This window comes from Bactrocera dorsalis, chromosome 5 (assembly GCF_023373825.1).
Source record: "Bactrocera dorsalis isolate Fly_Bdor chromosome 5, ASM2337382v1, whole genome shotgun sequence".
Taxonomy (NCBI): Eukaryota; Metazoa; Arthropoda; class Insecta; order Diptera; family Tephritidae; genus Bactrocera; species Bactrocera dorsalis.
Genome location: NC_064307.1, coordinates 13,825,372 through 13,850,839, shown reverse-complemented (window position 1 = coordinate 13,850,839; position 25,468 = coordinate 13,825,372). Strand labels below are relative to the sequence as shown.

Below are 25,468 nucleotides of genomic sequence, written 5' to 3'. Positions count from 1 at the left end.
CTTACTAGAACACAAAATTTATATGAAAATATTTCTATTTAAACAACAAATCCTTAATATTGACTCTCATGTTATAACTATTTGAACAATTCAGTCAAATTCATAAATCATAGTTTATGCAAAGCTAAGCACTTTTTAAAACCCGAAAATCCTTTGCCGGTATTATTAACCAATTTGCTTACTGAATATTTAACTAAAAAAACACTTTTCCTTCACACAGCTAAGTTTTCTTAATTTCTTTCAAAAATAACAATATATTTTATTACACTTTTAGGCAAATAATTTCAATAAAATAAAATTTTTATAAGCAGGATTTATGGATAAAAACATTCTTCATGCAAAATCCTTGTTTTTAGTGTCCTTTGATAAACATATACACATATTTTCTATAACCAAAAACTCGACAACACCTTTTCTTGACTTAAATAATAATAACTATTAATTTTCTTCAATTTATAGAACACATATTTGAGCCTTGTCGTGCACACACTTACAGCAATTGCTTGCTTGAACGCTGTTGCAGCCGTTTTTTGAGAAAAAGGAGTAAATTCACTTTTCACTTATCCGTACGCAAACACACATACACAGACACAATTTGTAGTTGAAATGTGAAAATCTAGTTGTTAAACAGTTTTTGTAGAAGTAACGTCAAAAATTTGTAAAGCTTTATACGGTTTGAGCCAAAAGCACGTCTTAACAGATCGACTGCCACTCGAGGTCTGAAGTTCGGTTAGCGATGGCTTTGAGATTTTTCTACCAGATTTGAAATGAGTTTTTTTCCAATTCGCCTTTTTTATTTTTCCATTCTATTTATTTTCTTTTCTGGTTTCGCAGTGTGTTAATTTTTTCAGTTGCACCAATACAAGCGCAAGCTCGAAAGCACACTTTGAAGCGCGTTTTAAGCGAGCTTGAGTGTGTGCAAGTGTGCGAGCGTGTATTTGAGCGTAGTAAAAAAGTGAAAAACACACATAAAAAGGTAAATACAAAAATAAAAAAAAGTAAAAAAATTACAAAAACAACTAAAAGGTAATAGGCAAAAATTCGTACAAAAATAAAGACGAACACTGTTGTAAAACCACTTTTACGAAAATTGTGCACAAAACGTAGCGTATAAATGGGGGAAAAATGCACAAAAAGGTGTAATAATTGTTTGTTTGTAAGCCGATCTTTATGTAAGTTTGTATGAGCGGCGTATAGCTGTGCGCATGTGTGTGACAAAACATATCGACGATCGCAACAAGACACGCACACAGCCACAGCTACTAAATGTAAATGTATAGGTGTGCGTCGGTTTGTTTGTACTAAGGTACGAGCGTCCGCTAGACATGAAGCCGCATGGAACCGCTTTGAGCGGCGACTTTTGCATTTTGTCGATCTCATCGAATCGCCGCGGTGTCAGTGTTGCGTTTTCATATTGCAATGCTTGGCTAGCTGGCTGGATTTTGTACACTCACATACACACACATACATACATATATTCATTATTATTATTATTATTATCGTTATTGTTGTGCTGGATGGCTGGTTTGTTAGTTCACTTGGATATCTGCTTGATTGGGCGGCTTAGTAGTTTCGCATACAAACACATACATACATATTAATAATACACACTTCGCTAGCTGGTTGTGTAAGTGTATTTGTGGCGACTGGTGGCGACGATTTTTGTTGCCCCCAGCTCATCCGCTTTGGCCATTAATACCTCATACTTGTGCGAGTATATTAAATTTGCTTTTCTTATTTTGTTTATTTATACATACATACATATATATCATTTTTTGATTTTTTCTAATTTGCAGGTATTGTATTGAATTTACGTTTTGTTTTGTCTCACGTTGTGTTTGTAGGCGGCTGTAAAATCAGCCAAAATTATATTTATTCCTTTACAACAAAAAATATGTGATTTGAGTGCTATTAGTGAAATTGTTTTTGTTGTATTACTGTTATTTAATGAAGAAAATTTTAAATAAGCTTATAGTAGTCTATTTAAAAATTATTGCTATTAAAAAAGCTTATAAGTGCAGAGTTAAATATTCTTCAGCTGCGCTCATTAAGTGCAATTATTTAATTTAAACTTATTTTTTCCACTTTTTACTTTAAATATGGGAAATAATAATGTCAGATAAAATATTTTTTTATAAGTAATTATTCATATTGTATGGTAATTATATTTATCGAGTGAATCCGATTTACATATCGTTTGAGTCAGAAATTGAGCGATGTCAGGCGGGCATGTGACACTTATGGGCTTGAAATCTACTGAACCCGTTATCAAGCTTGGATACAATAATTATCGATAGACCTAATTTTTTCATTGAGAAACTAAATATTGAACAAAGTAAGTAGCAAATAACTCTATGGAATTTAATGTGTTATGAAAAGAAACTAGTAAGACTTTGTTCATAATTTTGAAATCCTTAATTTCCTCTTCAAATTCATTGTCGTCCCCTTAAAGTAATACCCCTTGCCCGCAATACACTTATGCCAACGTTTATTCCAATCCTCGAAACAGTTATTAAAGTTAATTTCCGGAATAGCCTTGAACACGATTCACCTTTAATGTCTTCAATTGACGCAAAACGGCCGATATTGCATTATCGAGGTGCAAGACCAAGAGTTTTCGGCTCATAATACCGGCCACACCTCGATAATTCGAAGAAAACTGTTAACATATCCTTTTTTTGACCAGCTTTGACTTAGTTTTTCAGGCTTCAGATGACCTTTACCACGACATTCGGCCGATTAAGCGTCTGTTTCCGGGACGTAAGTATAGATCCAAGACTCATGGCCAATAATAATACGTTTCATGACATCCCGGTAATTGGAAAGCATTATTTCACAAACATCAACGCGACGCTCTTTTTCGAATAAATTGAGTGATTCAATTCAATTCCTTTATTTTATTGACGTGTTGATCATCAGTTGATGTTGATGGCAGCCCTCGATGTTGTTCGTTGTTTTGCGTTATCGACCATCTTTGAATAATTTTTACAAAAAAAAAAAACAAAAAAAAACTTTAAATTCGGCTGCACCGAAGCTTTTCTATTCACAGATATGTACATAAAAGTTAGGAGGAGTTAGGTTGGGTTAAGGAGTGTACCCTGACAGAGATCTCACTTTGGCAGTTTTTGGCACCCTAGTTCGCAGATGTTAAAAATGTCGAGATGCTTGCATCTTCCTCTTCTCCATACAACTTGACAATTTCCGTCCGTCAAAATTTTTGGCCTTACTGCATGAATTCGTATTGAACAATGTCCAGTAAAACCCCCTACGTTTGCGACAAGATGAACTTTGTTAAAAGGAAGTATTTTAGAAGATCTCCTCTGCACTACTCTAGGTCAAAAGAATCTTGCTGTCGCACAGGTATCAGTGCTAGAACGCAAGATGTTAATGGAGATCCGACTCGGTTCCATTCTAATGTGAGCGGTGCTGCCGTTGCTCCATTTGGCTAACTCGTCGACTTTGCCGTTGCTAGCGATACCGCAATGACCAAACACCAAAACAAGTCCTGTTGAAGTATCTTGATGCCATTTGTAGTGAGAATAGACACTCCTTGACTATCTTTGAGCACACAGTTAGCAAGATCAGCGCTGGTATTGCCGCCCTGCTGTCGAAATGAATGCTTACTTCCCTGTAGGAGGTTGCACTTTATAATCTTCTTGGGAAGTACAGGACGTGTGCAAATTTCAGATCGATATTTCCTCATCCTTTGCCTTAGTATACTAAAATCACCTTTAAACATGTGTATTTAAAATAAAAATAAAACAACAACAACACCATCCCCTTAAAATACTCAATACTTCTCAAACTCATAAGCGAGTGTTCATACCATGAAAAGTTGAAACTTAATGGGAGATAAACAATTTTTTGAAAAAAAAAAATGCAAAATATACAACAAAAAATCAAAATATCTTCAAAAATAAGTGTTAATAATTTTTATATTTTATGAGCTGAAAATTTTAATTACGTTTTCCCCTGAACATGCATATTTATGTAATTTTGCAAACTGTGGAAATACAAAATATTTTCTTTTCATTTTGCACACCCAACATGTTAACATACATGAATACAAGTATATCCGATCTTTGCCTGCTTTTACTGGTATTTCCATAATCAATTTGCCGCAAGTGATGAATTGCGATTTTCCGTGTATCTTTTTATAGTCTGCAGCGTCTCATTATATCCTCAACTTTTTAAAGAGATTTTCCGTTTATTCGGTGTGAAAAAATATATATTTAATACACACAATATATGTATACATATATACATAGGCAAATATGCATTTTGGTAAGCGGATGGTTATCAAACGAAAACGTAAAAAAGTAAAACTTAAATTGCATCTTGGTTATGCTCGTAAACACAAAAGTTGAATGGCTTTCAGAAATCGATTATGCATTCAACTGTAAACGCCAGAAGCCACCCATTTTTTGATGGCAGTCATTAGTACCATTGTACGTATTTACGTCTAATGATCGATTTTTAGTGGCAATGGCCGGTAATAAAATTGGAAAGAAATTTGAAGATGTAGTTGTTTGCCTATGTTCGGATGAAATGCTATTCACTTCCAGGATTGCCAACATGCAGCGACCGCACTTCCTGTGTTAGGTTGCAAAATGGATTCCTAGCAAATACTAAACATTACCTTGGCCTTATGGATATTTGGCTTCGCCGTAGAATTGACTGGTTGGAAAGCTGTCACATATGATTTTTTGCTGTACTTCTGACATGCATATTTGACTTTCAACGTCTCTTGGCTTCAATGCTTATCACTTTTGAATGTATCCAGTTGCTTTTATACGTTTTGAAATTACTATTTGAATAACTCCCAAAGATTATGCGAGCACTTTTTGTGTGTTTGTGTGTGGCAATGTCTTCATCGATTTGTGCTTCTAGCTTCTTATTTACAAAGCTTTTTCAAAACCAATTTTAGTACTTTTGCTCAGTTAGAGTATTCTCCATAAACTTCCACCAAAATAGGATGACTATCGGCTGAGGTTTCCTTCATATTAATATAATGATGATGAACTCTTCGACAAACACCTTTTCCGGCACAAAGTGGAAAAAAGTTGTTGTTGTTTACGCTTCATATGAATGAGAAATGCTGAAGAAAACGTACAAGAAGCCTATTCAATGCATATTCGCAATTGGAACTATGGATACTATTTTTAAATTTAATGATCGCCTCAGATACCAAGCCCGGAATTTTCTTAAATAAAAGGTGATCCATTTCGAGGTTCCCTACTTTTTTGAAGAAAAAACACTGAAACTTCAAATTGAATGAGAAATTGTTTATTATCATTTGATAGAAAATTACAGAACGTGAATCGTAATAAAGTTGAACAGTTTGTAGACGGCGTTCAGGCGTAAGTGTTTCCATGTTGAAACTACGAATAAAAGTAAACAAAATAACATGACAGCTTGACACGACTCACACGTGATCTGTCAAACAAAAACCCCATTGAAAAAATACCTTTACTTGGATTACCCGTTAGTAGTAATTTAAATAATTTATTTTTTAAGAGAGAAGATATTAAATAAATATAATAAAAATACTTTATCTTGATTTGCTTATATAAAATATCGATTAATATTTAAGGGTCAGTAGGGTAATCTGTCCTGTTTTTTTGAGTTTTTTTTATATATTTTTTTTTTTTTCAAAGAAACTTTTTTTCAACAATAGAACTTTTTTCACATATCATGAGGTGTATCGTGTAGTGTAAAAACAATTTTTTTCGGAATTTTTAGATGACATCTGTCGGAGAAATGGCTGGGTGAATGAGATGCGTTTTTCACTGGCGGCAGGATTTCTCATGTTTGGATCATCTAAAACACAAAAACCCAATGAAAAAAACACTTTAATGGTTATCGTCCTATAATCATGAAAAAATGTTGATAAATAAAAAAGTAATTAACGCTTTTTTTTAATTTTTCCCCATATTTTTTACATAAATTTTGTCATAATAAACATTGTCAATAAATTATAAAAAATTATAAATCTAGTAGGGTCGATAACCAAGAGTTTTCTGAACATTTAAAAAAAATAAGCAAATCGGTTGAAGAGTTCGACCAGAATCATGTCCGCCAGTTTAAAAAAGTGTATTTTGAGAAAAACGCGTTTAAAGTTTGAGGTACTGAAAAAGCATACAAAAATGGACGTAAACGTTCAAAAATTGACATACCCTTATCGGCTACGCCTGCTCCGTACAAAACACCCTCCGTATCGTCATACAGCTCGTTCTCGCGTGATCTATTCCCCTAATGTTCGACCGGTGAGCCTTTGAGACCTCACAGTTGCGATCATCCGCGGTACGAATACGACACTCGTCGTTGTGCCTTGCGGTAGCGGCTGCTGCTGCGCCAATCGTTCCACCCATTGCGTCCATTATCTTCAGTAAAGTTGTGGAACCCAAGACCCTTAATATGGCTTTTGTAGCTATTTTTCTACTATTTGTACCATCTATACAAAATAGTAAATATTGCTAATAAATAAAAGTAGTAAAAAAAATACCTCGAAAATTATCAAACTTCACTTTAATAAAAAATTAATATAAGTATTAAAATGAAAGATGCGCCTGCGCCTACCAATTACCGTTTCGATAAGGTACCTGTTTAAACGTGGCACCGGCAGACAACTACAAGCAACTACATGCCTAAAACAAATTCAGAAAATAGACACAACTCTTACGTGTTGACTATAGATAAGTAAGTATGTATAAATAATTGTAGACAGATAATCGGGATGGTTATCGCATGTGAACTCTAACGACATGAGCGACATGATGTGTGCCGAGGGTGGAAGTCGCGAGTGTTGCGGTAAATATTGTGGAAACAAATGCATGTGGGTAAGTATGTATTAATATTTGTAAGTATGTATGTATGTGTATATTTAAGTTTGCATATATTTAAGTATGTATGTACTTAAGCATGTATGTATTTAAGTTTTCAGGTATTTAAGTATGTAAATACGTTTATACTCCGAAACTTGTTAGCGTGTCGCGTATTCAGCGCATGCACAGCACGAACGATGACTTCAGACTTGTTAAGAAAATTAACGCAAATACTGATCTTAAACTAGTACGAATGCAAAGAAGAAATAACAATAAAAGCTAAATGCCAAAACTAATAGAAATCAAGGCAGTGTTAGATACATATACAAACTCACATAAACAATGCAAAAATCGACGGAAGAGCAGAAGTAAACAAAAATAACTTATGTGTTATATTTCGCACTTAAACACACACATATACATGCTTACACCCACACCCATATGCATAGTAAGTGCGATGCAAACAACGGATGCCATAGAAACTGGCAAGATCGAAGCACTTGTAAGCCGAGGTGATCGCCGAGTACAGTACAGTTGTAGTTATACGCAAGGGTATATAGATATATAGCTGTGCAGTCAAGAAGCGCCCCACTGTTATGGCTAAGGCCGCTGAAGTAGTTTGTTTCCCCCATTTCGTGCGGCAATTATGTAATTATTAACATAATTATTTGCCACACACTAAAACTCTAAGTGAACGCAACAAATGGCGCACAAATTATTTTACAAAAGTACATACATACGTATGTACATATGTATATATACTATATCTCATATATACTGTATATACATATGTATGTAGTGCCTGTTAAGGTTCCCAGCCAGTTAAAAGCCGCATTGTTGTGATTTTTTTTTGTTTTGCAATTTGTCGCAACAAAGTTGCCAATGTGGCCATACGTCACGCAATAGTCTTGAAACCGCTCTTTTGTCTGGCCAAAGCGCCTTTTGCAATGTGCTTGCAATTTCAATTTTCACGAAAAGCAGAAAATCCGCTTGCAATTGCCAATTGCTGGCACATCTTCCACAACGGCCACGAACCGTGCGCGTCGCTATCAGCCCGTACACATCTCAGCCAGCGCACAGTTAGCAACAGCTGCTTGCCAGCGACCGGCAAATTTGCTGCCACATAGCTTATAATTGCAGCTTTTTGTAGTTGCAGGCAAAAATGGCAAAAGTAGAAAAATTTTGCACAACTTGCTTATCATTTGCAAATTACAATAGCATCTCGACGCTGCTCGCTTGTAGCAAAATCGAAGAGACTGCATTGTTTCGGCTACTTTGCAATTTGAATACGTATACGCCCCGGTGTCCGCCACCACCTACCTAAATCACTTGCACAGGCGTTCGTTTGTTGCTTTCATAAATTAATTGCCAGCGCTGTTTTCGATTCCGAGTAATAATTCACATGTACACATACACGTGTGCATATATATACACATATCCATATAATCATATATACAAGTATATATATATACGTATGTATATTATAGCATCTGGTTACACAAGTGTTTTTGTTGTTATTTCTTTTTATGTTTTTCTCCATTTTTAGTGTTTTGTTTGCAGCTTTGCTTGAATGCTTTGATTGTCCACATTTTATTACCAACTGTTTAATGCATTTATTTAATAACGCCGTAGTGTTCATCTTCGTTTTATTGCTCATTTATATTGGAAAATTTGTGTTTATGAATTTGTATAAATATTGCATTTGTATGGATATTGTAATAAAACACTGTCGTGCAGTTGTATCGAAATATATTATATATCGGTATGTAGTTATATACTAAATTTACAAAACTATACTTGTAATCAAATTTAAAGACTTCTATTGTTGTTAGAATCACACTTTATATGTAGACAAACTCATCTTGTGTCTTTAAGCATATTTTAAACAGAAAAAGTACTGTTTTGAGTAAAACATATTTCTCTTTAGTTCTATTTATTTTTTATAAAGTAAGTATATACACAATACCTAAAAGATAACACAATACATTCCCATTTAATCGAGGAAAAATATATAATTATGTAAATGTCTTTCCATGATGAAATGCCAAACAATGCCGAGCAAAAATAACATGTCACTTTGACACGCCTCACGCGTGATCTGTCAAAAAAAGGCTATGTATTGCTGAAAGTACCTCTGATTCGATCACCCGCTATAAGATCAAGTATATCAAAATATATTGAAACTCATTAAATTTATTTCCGGCGGACTGTCTCTTCTTCCCATTGGTTGATCGGGACACAACCTCGTCCATCTTTCTTCTATAAATTAAATAACTCGTTGATACGATATTAAAATATATGGAGAGTTTTTATTCAAGTCCTCAACTTTGTAGAATCCATCTTAGGTTTGAAAATATTGCCCTGAAGAATCATATAACCAAGGTATTTTTTGTTAACCACAAATTTTGTTTGAATAACCCAGTGTAGTGGCGGTATGAATGAAGGAAGTGATTCCGCTTCCAAAGTGTAGTTATTGACGATATATAATTTATTCTAGATAAAAAAGAACAATGGATAAAAGCAAAAGCAAATACATTAAAGGTATTTCAAACACACTCACTGCTAAAAGCGGACACTTCGCCGGCAAGTTGACAACTCGAATAATCTCACTCGCGATAATTTTCAACAATCTACTGCTGTGCACGCCGTTTAGTACCTTACAGCCGTCCTGCTCCATATTCAGCAAATTCATTTTCTTATTGTTAGCACGTAGCATATCAAGTTTGACGTGTGCTGTGAAATTACCGCCTTCATATAATTCGAACTCAACATAAACTACAATTTTATTGTCCACACTGTAATATTTGTAATTGAATACACTGAAATTATACCTTTGACCGGCAGTGTAGTTCATATAATACATACCAATGCCAAGGTTCTGCTTAAATCAAGAATATGAACTTTTTTTTTATAAAATAATTAAAGAAAATATTTTCAATTACCTCGGAGTTATTGAACTCGTACAGTAGTGGTAGAATTAAAAGCACTATGATAAATCTCTGGCCGATATACAACATGTTTCTGCGAAGCTTAGACTTTTCAGCTTGGAATGAATATAAAACCAATTAATTGATGCAAAAGAGTAATTTTTAATCCATTTTTTTTATTTGGATAATTTTATATCCATTAGTGACATTTAATCTCAGTTAAGCTCTTTTAATGTTAATTATATAATTATATATGAATAAATAAATATGTATATATATATATGTTAATAACTAATTTCAGTTTGGTGCTGTTGTTGGTTATAAAATGTATTTCGTATATAATATTTTACTAAAGAAATCTATTATTTTTCCTAAAGGTTTGCTGGAATTGGTATATTTAATTAAAGAGATTAAAATATAGTTAATTCTTAGAAATTATACAATTTTTCACAGTGATAACTTTCAAATACATTAACAAGTTCAGGACTTTACTTTTGACGAAACCTTTTTAAGTTTATAAATATTGCCCTGAAGAATCATATATCCAACGTATTTATTGTTAAGCTTAAATTTTGTTTGTATAACCCAGTGTAGTGGCTGTATGAATGAAGGAAGTGGATCCGCTGTCAAAGTGTAGTTATTGACGATATATAGTTTATTCTAGATAAAAAAAACAAGTGGATAAAAAGAAAGCTATACATTAAAGGTATTTCAAACACACTCACTGCTAAAAGAGGACACTTCAGCGGAATGTTGGTAACTTGAACAATCTGATCTGATATAATTTTCAATAATCTACTATTAGACAAACCGCTGAATAGCTTACAGCCATCTTGGTGTGTATTTAGCAAATTCATTTTCTTATTATTAGCACGTAGCATATCAAGTTTGATATCTGCAGTGAAATAAGTATCTTCATATAATTTAAATTCAACATAAATTACAATTTTATTGTCCACACTGTAATAATTGTAATTGAATACACTGAAGTTATACTTTGGACCGGCAGTGTAATTCATATAATACATACCAATGCCAAGGTTGCGCTTAAATCAAGAATATTAACTTTCTTTCATAAAATAATTTAAAGAAATTTTTTCAATTACCTCGCAGTTATTGAGCTTATGCAGTAGTGGTAGAATTAAAAGCACTTTGACAAATATCTTTCTGTCTTCCAACATGTTTCCGCGAAATTTCGACTCCTCAGCTCGGAATGAAATATAAAACCAATTTATTGATGCAAAAGAGTCATTTTTGAACCAATTTGATTTTTTAATATTTAGATAATTTTATATCCATTAATGACATTTAACTTCAGTTAAACTCTTTTAGCGTTCATTGTATATATACATATATATATATACATTTATACATATATATTTTAATAACTAATTTCGTTTTCGGTGTTGCTGTTGGTTAATGATGTACTTCGTTTATATATATTATATACCATACACGATGCATTCAATAGGAATCCAATATTTCCTACTAGAAAAGAATACTGTCTGATATTGTGGTTGCTTTACCCACTTTTGATTTGTTTTCAATTTTAGCTTCATCGCAATGATCTGGCAATTTTGATTTCAAAGAAGCACCATATTCTGAATCATTAATTGTCTAAAATATCGATAAAAAATAAAAATCTTGAGTACAGGTGCAAAACATATAAGCACTGCGTCTTTGGCTCCTAGAGTTGAACATTACACAAAAAAAACCATTTGTATACCAAATTTATATAGTATATATAAAAATAAGCTCGATGGTTTGTATGGACCGAATTTTCCCAGCGATTCGCTGTTGAATCGTAATAAAATCGATTCCAAATTTGGTGAAGATACATTGTCAAATGTCAAAGTTTTCCATACAAGAACTTTGTTTTGATAGTTCAGTTTATATGGCAGCTATATGTTATAGTGGTCCGACATCGGCCGTTCCGACAAATGAGCAGCGTCTTGAAGAGAAAATTAGAGGGACTAGTTCGTATATATACAGACGGACGGACAGACAGACATACGGGCATGGCTAAATCGACTCATGTCAACATACTGATCATTTATATATATACTTTATAGGGTCTCCGACGCTTCCTTCTGGGTGGTACAAACTTCGTGACAAACTTAATATACCCTGTTCAGAGTATAAAAATAAAAATCGTTGAGTCCAACAGACATATGTATGTATAAGCACTGCGTCTTTTGTCCTAGAAGTTGAACATTACAAAAAAAAAACATTTGGAAGCATTTATATTAGGCTATATGTATATAAAAATTAGCTCGATGGTTGTGGACCGAATTTCCAACGACTCGAGATTGAATTCTAATAAAATCGATTCATTTCTAAATCGGAATATGCTATGTGATAGTAAGACTTTGTTCATAATTTTAAAATTTTATTTTGTTTTCAAAATCTATGTCGTCGCCCTCAAAGTAGTGGTCATCTGTTTTCGGGTCGTAAGCATAGCTCCAATACTCATCGCCAGTTATAATTGTTTCATGGCATCCTGGTAATCGAAAAGCATTGTTTCACTGGCGTTAACGCGACCCTCTTTTCGAAAAAATTTAGTGATTTTGGAACCAATCGTATTTTTCCTTTTTTGCCCAAATGATCTTTCAAACTGGTTTTCACTGATTCTTCCGATATTCCAACGATACCAGTTAGATTGCTAGCTTTTAATCGTCGATTTTCAAGTACCAATTCCTACATTTTATTGACTTGTTGATCATCAGTTGATGTTGATGCCGTCGTTTCCGATTTGCCCGTCTGTTTCGTCACTAGAAATTTTCCGTACAAAAATTTAACAGAAAGTAGTCTTACTATGTTTTGCCAACAGTAGTTCAAAGATATGTCATAATTACGCTTTTTGTTCTTTCTTTAAACTTCACATCCATTATAACCATTAAAAGTTGACCAGTTTAATTTGTACCGAAGATATTTTGTCATTTAACCACACTTAACACTTAGTATATCAAAGATTTAGCCGACTATAACGAAATTTTTGTCATCTGTGAAGATCTTATGCACGTACGAAGTGTTCAACTATACGTGCATAGATTTTTTTAGCATTTCTTTACATCAGTGACCAGTCTTCCTTAATATTTTTTTTTTAACGGCACAAGCATAAGCCAAATTTTACAATGGAGGATTGGTTGCCAACTCAAATTAATTGAAGAGTTCAAGTAAATAAATACGAATACGAAACTTCATTAAAAACTTAGGTATAAAGGCAAATAAAAACCCTTTATTAAACTTAACCTTATGGTAAGTCTAACAATCTCCCCATATATATATCCCATGGGTTAAAAAATTCATTTAATCTTGTAGTATTCAGTGGATTCACGTTGTGACATCAAATCGTGTCGTGTCAAAATTCAATGCATAAGACCTCAGAGTAAAGGGCTACAGGCTTTAAAAAATAATTTATCAACATTTCTGAGCTAACTGATGCTTAAGAATATCAGTAGAAATATATGTATACTTTCTAAAATATTTAATGCAGGCCACATTTGATGATGATAGTTTTAATTAAAAATAAGTTATTTACATTTCGTCGGCCATGAACGAGAAATAAATATTCAACCCCTTCCATTTTTTGGTATTAATAAAATATTGTGTTAAGTAACAGTTGTAACCTTAGAAAATATGCCTTCATTAATAGCTTTTTCCATACACAAACGAAATGGTTACGGTGATTTACTTAAGTATTGGACCTAATTTAGCAGGCGCATTGTGTTTTTCTTTCCAATTTCGCAGTAAACTCATTGCAGCGTTGAAACTATTTTTATTTTTGTGTATTTGTATTAAGAAAAACTGATTGCGTGACGAATTCAGAAAATTTCCGCACAATTTTAAAATGTAGGTAATACAGTTAGCATTTAGTACATAACTGTATGCTTGGTGGCACAGAAGTTTGTATGCCAATGGCTTAGGTTTTCATTACTTACGAACTACAGGGTGGTGGGTTTTGTAATATATTTTTTTTAAGTTGCAGTAAAATTAAACTCAAACATTCATTTAGGAGTTACTTATATGAGTTTACGGGTTTCAAAAAATCGAATTTTTTATTGTTTTATTAAATTCTAGAACATCTCTAGAGTATTGTTCTAAATTTTCAAATTGATTAGAGAAATGTTTCGGAGATACAGCCTAGAGAAATTGTGCGCTCGAGGCTAGCCAGGCTAAGTGCGCCGTCTTTAAAGGCATTTTTCTCAAAACTGTGTTTTTGAAGTCGGTTGGCAAGGATTTTTTTCGATTACAACTATTTGAAAATAAAAATATTCCGAAATTTTCACTGAAATTTTTATTTTTTTTGTAAAAATGTCTGCTAAAAATCCAATTTTCATTTTTTTCCTTCGTCCAAGTTCTAAGATAACATCTTCTTTTCCGAGGGATTTTTTGTTTGTACTTTCCGTCATTCTGATTACGGTTAATGTCCTTAAAACATTTTAAAACAAATTTGACTGAAGAAACAAACAAGCTCTCAAATCCATCTTGAAGATCGCTTGCAAATTTTCCAATTTTCAGAGCCAGTGTGCCAAAAGATCAATGTTTTCTTAATTCATAAAATCCAATAATTTCTGCTATGCTCATTTCTATAAGGTTCCTACAAGTAGTCACAAATTTTTTATAATCAATACTTGTTTTGCAGTCTTATAGATTAATGTGGGAGTGCGGAAAAATAAACAATTTCCTGTAGATATAAATATATTTGTTTAAGTATGTGTGTATAATACATACAATGAAAACAATTTGCGTGGAATAATTTGCTTGTGACAGTATTTGTCATTGTCAATGGCTTAGAGGATTGAATGAAGTGAGCATTTGTGCCCGGCAGGAAAGAGCAAACCAACCATGATCAATTTTGAAAACTGTTCGGGAAGTACTAAGAGAGTTATCTTTGCAAAAAAAAGTTGATCACCAACGAATATAGAATTTTATATCCAAGAAATAAAGAGGTTTTTATGTATGTGGGTGTTAGGAGACTGCACTTTCAAAGAATCTTTAGACAAATAATTAGAAATTTTTAGCAATGTTGCCAATTTTCCTTGTTCATCCGCAATGTCATCACCCTACAAATCAGTGATGCTAATCTATATCTTTAGATTAGTTTTGTTGCTAGATTATAGTACTGAGTATGTCGACCTGAGGTCGGTGATGACTAAAAACAAAAGAAAAAAATCTTTACGGAAACTCTGTTTTAAGGAATGTCGAAGAAATGATTGATATCAGATTAATGAAGAAATGTTTTACATAATTTTTTCCAAAACTACTCCTCGCTCCAAGAACATGACAGCAAAATCCTTGAAAAATTAATTATCAAGCTATTAACCGTCAATATTCACTGATTACTGAACATTCTTCAATATTACCCACACGCAGAATGCAAAATTTTCCTACAGGATGTCAGCGAAAAGCCAAAATAAACAAAAAAAAAAAACAAAACTAACCTAAGCCATCAACAATCATCAAATATAATGAAAATAATAATATTATTAGTATTACATAAGCTTTGACGGATGCCATGATGACAACTCATTAAATTTGATAGTCACTCAACTAATTTGGAATGAGTTTTTCTTGATAATTTCGCACGATTGTGCTTTTAAAATTAAAGATGAAGCGGAAGTCACTAAGCCGGTAAGCATTGTGAAGGCACAAAAGACGGAAGAAGGAAGGTTTGCTGCGGCAGACAGTGCCTTTTCTTTATAGGTCGTTCGACAGCCGATGAAAAACTGGACAAACCGCATAGATGTGTCTGAATGTATGTTTGGTATGTATACTCGTACATTCAGCATGAATCTTCACCGCGGGAAATTCGTATAATGTACATTTAAGTAGCCAGTGGTAATTCGCTGTGCGCGTCTATTGCATAATCGCTGATTGGTCGAAAACGATGATGATGCACCGGCGCTCATGGTTATCTTTAATTTTTTTTTATAATCCCAAATCATAAACCGAACTCGCACACTGAAATGTGGGTGTTCAACGACAATTATGCACCACAATGAAAAGTTGTTTTACATTTTAAGTCAATGCGGAACTCTTGGTTTACATTACCAAAGCCCCTTAGAGTGCGCCTAACGGTGTAAGCGTGTGAAAGTCGCGTGCATTTATTTTTGTACCGAAGCAATTGTAGGTGTTTGAAGTATGTAACAAAGGAAAAGTGAAGTAGGTTTGTGTAAAAATAAATGCATAATTTATTAAACCATAATCTGATCAACACGGGTGAAAAAGCATAGGATTAGCTTATATAAATGCGAGCAGCTCTATGAGTTTCAAGCTTTCTTTTCTTTTACCACGGCATAGTTGATGGATACTTATGGTATGCTCTGGGATTAAAATTTTACTGTCACAATAAAAAGAAAGTAAGGAAGAGCTAAGTTCAGGTGTAATCGAACATTTTATACTCTTGCGAATTGCAAAGAGCAAAGACCGGGAAGTTCCTTTAGGTGCTGGCAAAACTTTATATTAAGAATCGACCCAATTTTATCTACTTTTGCCAATACTACATACTAACACGCCACATAAAAAAATATTTCCAGGGTTTCATAACGTACCTCACATACAATCACCAATCATAGGGAGTAAAGTCAGCCAGATGTTTGAAAATGCTAATATTAGTTCTATAGGGGCTAGACCAAATTTTCGCTCAAATTTATATATTTTAGCTACAAAGATACAAATTTATGATACCATTTCTCATTTTCATTGAGATAACTTACATATTTGCCGATGTATGTGGTATAAAGTTGCTCGGAACTTCGAAAATCTTATATTGAATATATGGAGGCTAAGGGAAGTATTGACCTGATTCAACCCATTTTTGATACACAGAGATACAAATGCCAGGAAAGGACTCTCTCTGAATTTTAATTGTAGATCCCACATATTGACCAATATTTTCGGTCAAAAATCAACTATAGATACTGGGGTCCACATATTCCGTACCCCGGAAGCTTGAACAGTTTTGGTTGAATTTGGACAATTTTTGCTCATAAGGTAACATACTCTAAAGGCATTATTCGTGCAAAATTGTATCTGTTATATCTATTAATTGCTTCTTGGTTTGTGTACTGGAAACTGAAAGAATCAAATGGAATATAAAATTGTGCTATATGGGAAGTAGACGTGGTTATACTCGTAGTCTGATTTCGCCCATTTTTACACTGTAACATAGAACTGTAAGAAAAATACCAGGAACTAAATTTAATTGAAATTGGTGGGGTGAATCCCGAGATATGTGTTTTCACCTTAAAGTGGGTGAATTTTTGTATTATATACCGGTTCCCATAAAGTCCTCTCACGCCAGCTCGGGTGTGAAACTTTATGCCTCTGGCATATACTTAGGAGTTAGTATGTGGCTCACAAAGCATATTTGAAATTTTCGGTACGTATATGAGTTCAGGCACATTCACCATTGTTCGATGACCTTTGGGAAAATCACCACAAAACATTCGCAGTTTCTCTTAGCATTAGTAATGCCAAACTTTACGACAATAAGTCAGATATGACATCTTGATAGTAGTGTTGCCAAGATCAAATTTGATTCGGATGGGTCTATTTAAAATGAATGCGCAGCCGAATCGTTAAAAATATGGTTTCCAAGATTTTATATTTGGTTTACTCCGTAAAAAATTTGACTTTTATATATTGGGTCAATGGACTTATGACGCATTCCCCGAAGGAATTCTTCAGTACTGAAAACAGAAAACAGTCAAAGGAAGCCAAATCTGGATAATGCAGTGGCTAAGCGATGCCTCAATGTTTGGGAAAAGTGCACCACAATCAAGGTAGAATCCAAAGGCGCATTGAGGTCTTTTAGTACCAGTCTACAATTGGCACGCTTCCTATCCAAAACATTAACCAAACTGTTTGAGTCGTTTCATAAGAGATGTTAAGATCCTAAGATATCTCTTTCAGAACAACGAGAAATTTTCCAAGCACAGGACTTCGTGATAAATTCGACTCCCAAAAACACTTCTGCAAATTATAAACATAGAGATTTCGCCAAGCAAAGAGAGAGTCATACCGTCTATTAACCATTTCAAATGGTTGTGAAAAGGGGTTTGACCTCAGATATATTCACATAGATTTTTATAATTATTTACAAATTTATAATGCTTACATATATAGAAAAATATGAAAATATTGTCATAATCAAAAGAATTAAATAATATATTTTTACCCTCAGGAGAGTAAATTTTTATATCCTTTGCAATATTTTCCAACTCTAATGCTCAAATAGCATTTATTACTCAAAATTTATTTCTCGAGTGGTTCAAAGTAACTCTTATCAAATATTTTGTGAATCTTAAAGTACTTTGTTCTTGTAATTGCTATATTAAGTAATGAAGTAAGTAGTCTAGAATGCCCTCGAGCATGACAGCACCGGTTGTAACAGAGAAATTATGACTCTCTAAATTTATATGAGAGCAAAACCACAAAAGCTTCGACTATTTATTTAATGACAACAGCTAATTTGTTTCATTTCATACACAGCGAGACACATCCACCTCGATTATTTATGCACAAATTTGTAACGCTGTCAATATCTCTCGACACAAAATTAGCGTTGCAAGAAAATTAAATATTTTCGATGCCAAGCAAATATTTCAGCATTATGTCACGTATATCTATTTACATAAGAGATCATAAATAAGTTTTTACTGCATAACCTCGAACAAAAGTCTTAAATTAAGTAAATATTGGCATACTTGCATATTTACTATATGTACATATGTATGTATAAGTACCAGTGTATTACGCAGCATTTACAATATTTAAAGTTGTTTGAGGTACCAATATATTATTGGCATTGAAATAATTTGCATAAAATATTTCAGAATTAGCTATTAAAAGTTAAGTGTTCGCACAGATTTTGCGTTCCACAAATCGACACACAATAACTTAACGCCAAAGAGCCGCTGTGTCAATGCCTTTTCGTCCGGCAAAACGAAATCCACGCTCCGACGGACAATAAAGTAAATAATGATTACTTCATTCGCAAATGAAGAATTGCTGACGTGCGAAAAGCTTGTAAGGGAAAAATCGCTATGATCAGAGGTATATATAAACGCATATATTTTCCAGCATTAACAGACATGCTATATGTTTGTTTGTTTGTATTTAAATAATAAATTTGTGAAGGCACGCAAAAGAGTTTTATTTTTATGCTGCATTCATGAGTCCAATAAAACTTCAACACGTCCGACAATGCAAAAATCAATAGGCGCTGCCTATAGCCTTTGCAATAAATAAAGACGTGCTAAATGCAATAGCAACCAAATGACGCAAAACGGTTTGTATGGCAGATGTTGTGTTCAAACGTCAGCACTTCATTGATGAACCTTTAAAAGGTGCACAAATGGCTTATGAACAGGGATAGACAAAAACAAAAACATCAACTCATATTTTGCATATATTTGCTCACATGGGCAATATTTGAAACTGCGAAATAATTGAAAGAAGTTATAATTAATTTTTCATTGATTTTTATGGAAAGGTGGTCGCCGAACAAAAGACTCAAGCAACGAACTTGCCGTGAAGAGTTTGAATTTTGCCCAATGATTTGGCAATTTTGTGTCTTATTTACGCATTTCATTTAGAGTGATGTGCTAAAAAGACTACACAATATACAGACGCATTTATGTTCGTGTGTGTGTGTGTGAGTCTGTAAAATATAATATTTATATATTTGTATATATGTGTGTAAATAATTATAGAGTAGTAATGCAACATAACTTTTTGGCAATTAGTTAATAGTTTTTCTATTTTAGAATACACATACATAATTCTCATTTCGAAAATTTTTGGATTCCCCTAATCGCGTAGCCAGTCGCTAGGAGAACCTTGGAAAACATGTGATGTGCGCTGAGGAAAATTTTTCTTGAAATTATCTCAAATTCAAAAACTAAAAATATTTGCTATTCCATAGAATAGTACAAGTAAAGATCGGAGGATTAGAAAAAATTTTGATTTTCGACAAAATGACGACTTTTTCAAAAACAAAAATAATTTTGCGAAAAAATATACACTGGAGAGTTGTATAAAAATCGAATTTATTATCAAAAATTTTCTATTCCTTCTATCTTTAATTGTTAAACATATCTCAGAGGGTGATAAATTCAAGCCGAACAGTCCAACCGTTTTCGAAAAAATTTCTCAATCACGTTCTAAAGTGAGTTTCGAGAAAAAATCGTTTACACCTTTAAGAGCCGATGACACTAAGTTACAAAATTCTTACATAAACGCTCACATCTTCGTTTATCGACTAATTGCCTCATAAACTTCAAGTTTTCAGAGAATATTTTCATAAATATACACACTCTTGATAATTTATATATAAATTAAGGTATATAAGATTCTTTAAACAGCAGATGACACTACAGAAAAGTGAAAATTAGCTTAGAAGATCCCGAACATGACAAATTTCTTTCATTGTAAAAAGTTATCAAAGTTAAAATAGACTTTGGTAGCTGCAATTAGTCAAGATATAACTAATATAATTCTCTAAACAGGCATTTAGATAACATTAACTGAAATGCGGTGTGTTTGAAGCTGAATCTCACTGATCAATAAATCGTTGCACCGATATTTAGATATTTAGAAAAAGGAGTAGGCTAAGATTAATTCAAAGAACTATGCCCCTTTTTGTACTGTTGCAGAGAGTAACTCTCACCGAACAGTTGTTTGCAACACTCTGAAACTAGGTACAGTAATTGGCGTTCAAACGAATAGATCCCCATAGTGGCATTTCATAGCTGATACAAAATTTGTGCAATTTGAACAAAATTCGGCTCAAAAGATTATTATTAGTCCTATTTGCGCAGGCAAAATGCTCGAAAGTGGACTTCAGCCCCTTTTACTACGCAATTAACCAAACTTTGAATGAATAAATCAAGCTTTAATAACGGTAAGAAAATAAAGATGCCTAACTGATGCTCCTCACATGTGGAAACATTGCAATTGGTTCATATCTCATCAGCCCTAAAATTCTACGTTACTTCGGTTGACTTTATATCATATATCTTTAACAATTTTTACACTCTTAAAAGAAACTTGGACGCTTTAATTTTACTGCAACAACGATTTAATGCAGTGCTTGTATTTATAAGAACTAATTGAACAACCCCTGTATGCAATAAAAATTTCTCTACTCTTATTTATTGTTATCTCTAAACATCTTTCGTTTGTATACCGCTTTCGTTGCTTTATTATATAGTCTTTCTTCTGTCATTATTCCACGCACACAGTAGCAATCCAGTTTTGTCTTAATAGTTCTTTTTATTCATTTACTAAAGGGGTTTCCCTACACAGCGAGACTTAATGTTACAAAAAGCAAGCACACAAAATAAATAATAAATAATAATAAAAATAGGCTAGAAAAACTTGAACCGGTTCTTTCTAGACTTTTGCGCAGCAGTTTTAAATTTTTAATGGTTCTGGGTAGGAGTGCGGTCATCACTAAAATGTTTACATTGGGGAAGATAATGAAAGAGCTTTGTAGTTATACAAACGAAGTGGAACGGGAAAAAAATTACATATCTGAAATATTTCTGAATTTTTAACATAAGGCAAATGTATATACTTATATAGCTATGCTCAAGAACACAAATTATATTATATAAGAAATAGGATTGTTGTTATTGTTATGGTTCCCCAAATGATTTGTAAGAAAGGTACTGAGAGACAGTCCTTTGCCGGATAAAGTTTCTCACCAATTTCGGTTGCGTAGAAGGTTGTCAAAACCCCCTTCATCCTTACTGAGGTTGCGGCAATCAAACCATTGATTGCTCTACTGATCGTAGCTTTCTTTAAGAAAGTGGCTAGTGACTCACACCGACAGTAGAGTGATAGAACTAGCCACGAACCATGTACCAGGTCATAGCGGTCTATGTGGCTAAGTTGGTAGGACTGTCCTTAATTACCAGACCAAGTACGAGCGCGATCTGGCAACCAGTTCGTTTACAGCAGCTGCTTAAGTCGGTACACCTTAGTAGTGCATTTCGATTTTATAATGGATAAAAATATCGAAAAAAATTTGTCTAAAATTTTGTATTTGTAATCAAATTTCGTGTGGGTAATCGTTGCGAGTGTTCGAAAAGGCTTACGGTAATTCAGTTTTATCTAAAACAAAAGCCTGCGGGTGGTACAAAACCTTCAAAGACGGACGAGAGATCGTTGAAGACAAGCCTCGTTATGAACGACCTTTGACCTCTTCAACTGATCAAAATATTAAAAAAGTGAAAAATGTGATGCTTCAAAATCGTCAGGTAAGTGTTAGAAAGATGGCAAGATTGCTCGACTTTTTTAGCGGGTCCGTTCAAATGATTTTGGTGGATATTTTGGGTATAAATCGCGTTCTTGCTCGACTCGTCCCAAAAAGACGATTTTTTTCTGAATTTTTTTCAAAAAGAGTATTGTAAACTGGTCTATTTGGACATGCTAGATCGTGCGAATTCCGATCCCATATTCTTGCAGAGCATCATAACTGCCGATGAGGTTTATGAGTTTGATATGCAAAGAAGTCAAGAATGTTCGAAACGGAGGGAAAAAATGAGTCGAAACCAAACAACCACGCCAAAGCTGCTCCAAAATCAAGATAATGCTCATTATTTTTTCGATATTCGTGATTTGCTGCATCATGAATTTGTTCCGAAGGTTCAAAGGGTCAATAAGGAGTTCCATTATTGAGGCGTTTGCGTTTGGAAGAACAATTCATGACAACATCGAGCCACTACTGTGACCACATTTAAAGCCAAAAACGCAATAAATACCATTGATGAACCACCGAATTCACCAGATTTGGCTCCGTGTGATTTTTTCTTCTTCTACAAACTGAAGACTTCATTTTCAGCCAATCGAAGAGTTAAAACAAAATTCGCTGAAGAAGCTGAAGGTCATCCCAAAAATTTATTATGAAAACTGTTTCGAGGACTGGAAACTTTGTTGGCATAAGTGTAGAACATCTGGTGGGGATTACTTTGAAGGCGACGAAATAAATATTGGTGATAATTAAATACAAATTTGCATTTTACTACTAATCGGTGTGTAATCACCGGCCTATGCACTCGAGTTCATATTACCAGAGTTATATTTATTTATGCGAAGTTGTTATTGCTTAATTCAGCCCATTGAACTTTAACACAACAATAAAATCATTTAATATGCATTTATATGTGTAGTTAGACACACTTTACCGCCATATCATCTTAACGAAATAATCGCAGCATTTCTGGCAGCGGCTCGTGTTTCTGTCGGTTTCGGTTTCGGTCTCAGCATCAAAAACAAAAAGCAATTTGACGAGGAAAAAACGCCACCAACTACAAGCTCTGCTTATGAGCAAAACAATAGCATCTAGCCGGCGATAAGAGCCCACATGCTGCCATAACAAAAGTGTCTCAAAGTGCCCACTTCGCTCGGTGCCGGTGAAAGTTTCGCATGCAAATTGCAAAAATGAAGACAATAACAACAACAACAATAAACAAATTGCAATATTTTTTCACACAAATTTTTTTCTTTGCTTTGCTCTCGCTTCAGTTTGCTTTTCACGTTGCGAATGAATGATGTTTTTTCAACACACACACACACATACTTAGATGCCTGCAAGTGCCGGCACAGCAGCGCATCTTTCCTCATTTTGCCTTAGCCGCGCACAGTTTGGTGATTTATAAAGACTACAAGTTGCTGTTCGGAATGCAATGACATGGCACGATCTCGCAGCACCTGATGCTCTGAACTTTCATGAAATTTCGTGCAATAGAAATACAAGCAAAAACAAAGGCGCACAAAGCGGTATGGTAAAAACATTTTTATCGAAATCTGTTGTGTTTTCATTTATTGTTTGTTGTTTTATAATATAATTGCAGTTGCTCGGTTTTTATGCGACACCCGACAATGTGATGTGCAACGTGACGCTTTTTAAAACGCTCTTACTAACTGCAAACCGCTGAGTGGGGAGACCGCAAGGCGGTGTGAATTGCTTAGTCGTTGTTAAGGCACGATCCACAAACACCAAAAGAAAATAATGATGAAGCACAAATGTTTGTCGACTTTTAAAGTGCAATTTGAAGGTACAAGAGGATGAGTGCAAAAAAAATAGTATTGAAAAACGAATTTTGCATATTTATTGGCTGGTTGTATTAAACTCGCTCAAATGATTTGTTAAGCGAGAGCAAAATATCGATGACCGGTTCGGTTTGGGGAGATAAATTTGCGAAAATTAAAAATTTGTTGGTTGAATGCATTGCCACGACACTTGATTCTGTGCGAATGCAATGAATTTTAGAGGTTATGCCATAGTGAATGTTTCATCATTTGAAGCAAGCTTTTTTTGGACGGTAGAGCCTTTTTGTTACTCAGAACTGGATGAACTTATAAGTTTTAGAATTTTTTTGGCAATTTGATGGCATAATTTTTATTTTTCATCCCACGTTTAGTCTATGTAAAAATATAATCTGCTTTAATTGTTTCTCGAAATTTCGGCTCCTGACCCCGAGAAGATATAATAACTTCTTGACCTACAATGAACTTAAAAAAATTAAATCACAATTTGTGAGTTTCAAAAAACTGTGACAATCATCTTTCCAACAGACAGAACAGCGACCATTTTTTTTTTCATCGAATAGTCAATGTAGGTGCTTACATTTTGACAAAAAAGTACCCAGAAATTGTAAATAAAACGCAAAATATTTTATTTTTCATCAATACTTATTTTTTCGCCTTCAAAGTAATCCCCACCAGATGTTCTACACTTATGCCAACAAATTTTCCAGTCCTCGAAACACTTTTTGGGATGGCTGAGTTCCACGGAGAGGCAATTTCAGTTTGTGGAACAAGAATCTGGTGAATACGGTGGTTGATCAATGTTATTGTGTGTTTGGCTTTAAACCCGGTCACAATCGTAGTATTTTTGAAAAAAAAGTCAGCTTAATCGGGACGAGTCGAGCCAGAACGAGTTTCATACCCAATATATCCACCAAAATCATTCGAACGGACTCGTGAGAGATCTCGAGCTCTCTTGCCAATTCTCTAACATTTGCGTGATGTTTTTCAAGCACCATATCATTCACTTTTTAAATATCTTCATCAGTTGGAGGAGTCGAACATTGTCCATAGCGACGCATGTCTTCGACGAGCTCTCAACCATATTTGAAGGCTTTGTACCACTCGTAGTCTTGCGTTTTTGATAAAACTGAATCACCGTAAACCTTTTCCATCATTCGAAACGATTCCATAGACGAAATTTGATTAAAAATACAAAATTTGAGAAAAATTCTTTGATCGATCGATATTTATGTATATCCATTGTAAAAATTGCAACAAAAAAAAAACGCACTACTGTACCGACTTAAGCAGCTGCTAGAAACAAACTGGTTGACAGATGGCGCTCATTTCCGGGTGATTTTTTATCCAAATCTATACCTTGTAAATTCCAGAAACCAATGGTCATTACATTTCTGCTCAATAGGACTGCAATCGTTTTCTTTAGATCAGGGTCGTTATGTGTAATCGCCAGTTTAGACTCTTTCTTAGTCTCTGGTGTGTACCATTGGAGTCCAGATTTGTAGATTGTCACCAAACGATGCTGAAACTCCCTTGAATTCCGCTTATAAGGCGTTACTGCAATAAAGTGGGCTCCCAATTACGCTTGTTGTCCGAAGTGAACAAACGAGGCAGCTGTCGTGCCGTATGTTTCTCAGGCATAAAATTTCATGCAGT

At 34.1% G+C, this 25,468-nt stretch overlaps 3 protein-coding genes across 5 annotated transcripts in view; all 3 read right to left on the bottom strand.

Moving 5' to 3' along the window:
• The window catches only part of LOC105224421 (putative uncharacterized protein DDB_G0271606), a 632,600-nt gene that overhangs the window by 37,524 nt on the left and 569,608 nt on the right, over nucleotides 1-25,468 (bottom strand). For 2 of the 3 annotated variants that reach the window (XM_049459077.1, XM_049459079.1), the window contains exon 1: nucleotides 495-749. The exons of the other annotated variant lie outside the window; for it this stretch is intronic. The gene's annotated coding sequence lies outside the window, so the exon portion shown is untranslated. Of the gene's footprint in view, nucleotides 1-494; nucleotides 750-25,468 lie in introns of those variants that run through there. 3 annotated transcript variants of the gene reach the window in all.
• On the bottom strand, nucleotides 9,127-9,923 carry LOC115066018 (uncharacterized). Its single transcript, XM_049459107.1, has 2 exons — nucleotides 9,385-9,923; nucleotides 9,127-9,317 (listed from the first exon to the last, which is right to left on the bottom strand). Exons 1-2 carry the CDS (start codon nucleotides 9,685-9,687, stop codon nucleotides 9,138-9,140), a joined length of 483 nt encoding a protein of 160 aa, XP_049315064.1. The 5' UTR covers nucleotides 9,688-9,923; the 3' UTR covers nucleotides 9,127-9,137.
• On the bottom strand, nucleotides 10,002-10,932 carry LOC115066019 (uncharacterized). Its single transcript, XM_049457752.1, has 3 exons — nucleotides 10,858-10,932; nucleotides 10,477-10,797; nucleotides 10,002-10,411 (listed from the first exon to the last, which is right to left on the bottom strand). The coding sequence occupies exons 1-3, from the start codon at nucleotides 10,930-10,932 to the stop codon at nucleotides 10,232-10,234; spliced, it is 576 nt and encodes a 191-aa protein (XP_049313709.1). The 3' UTR covers nucleotides 10,002-10,231.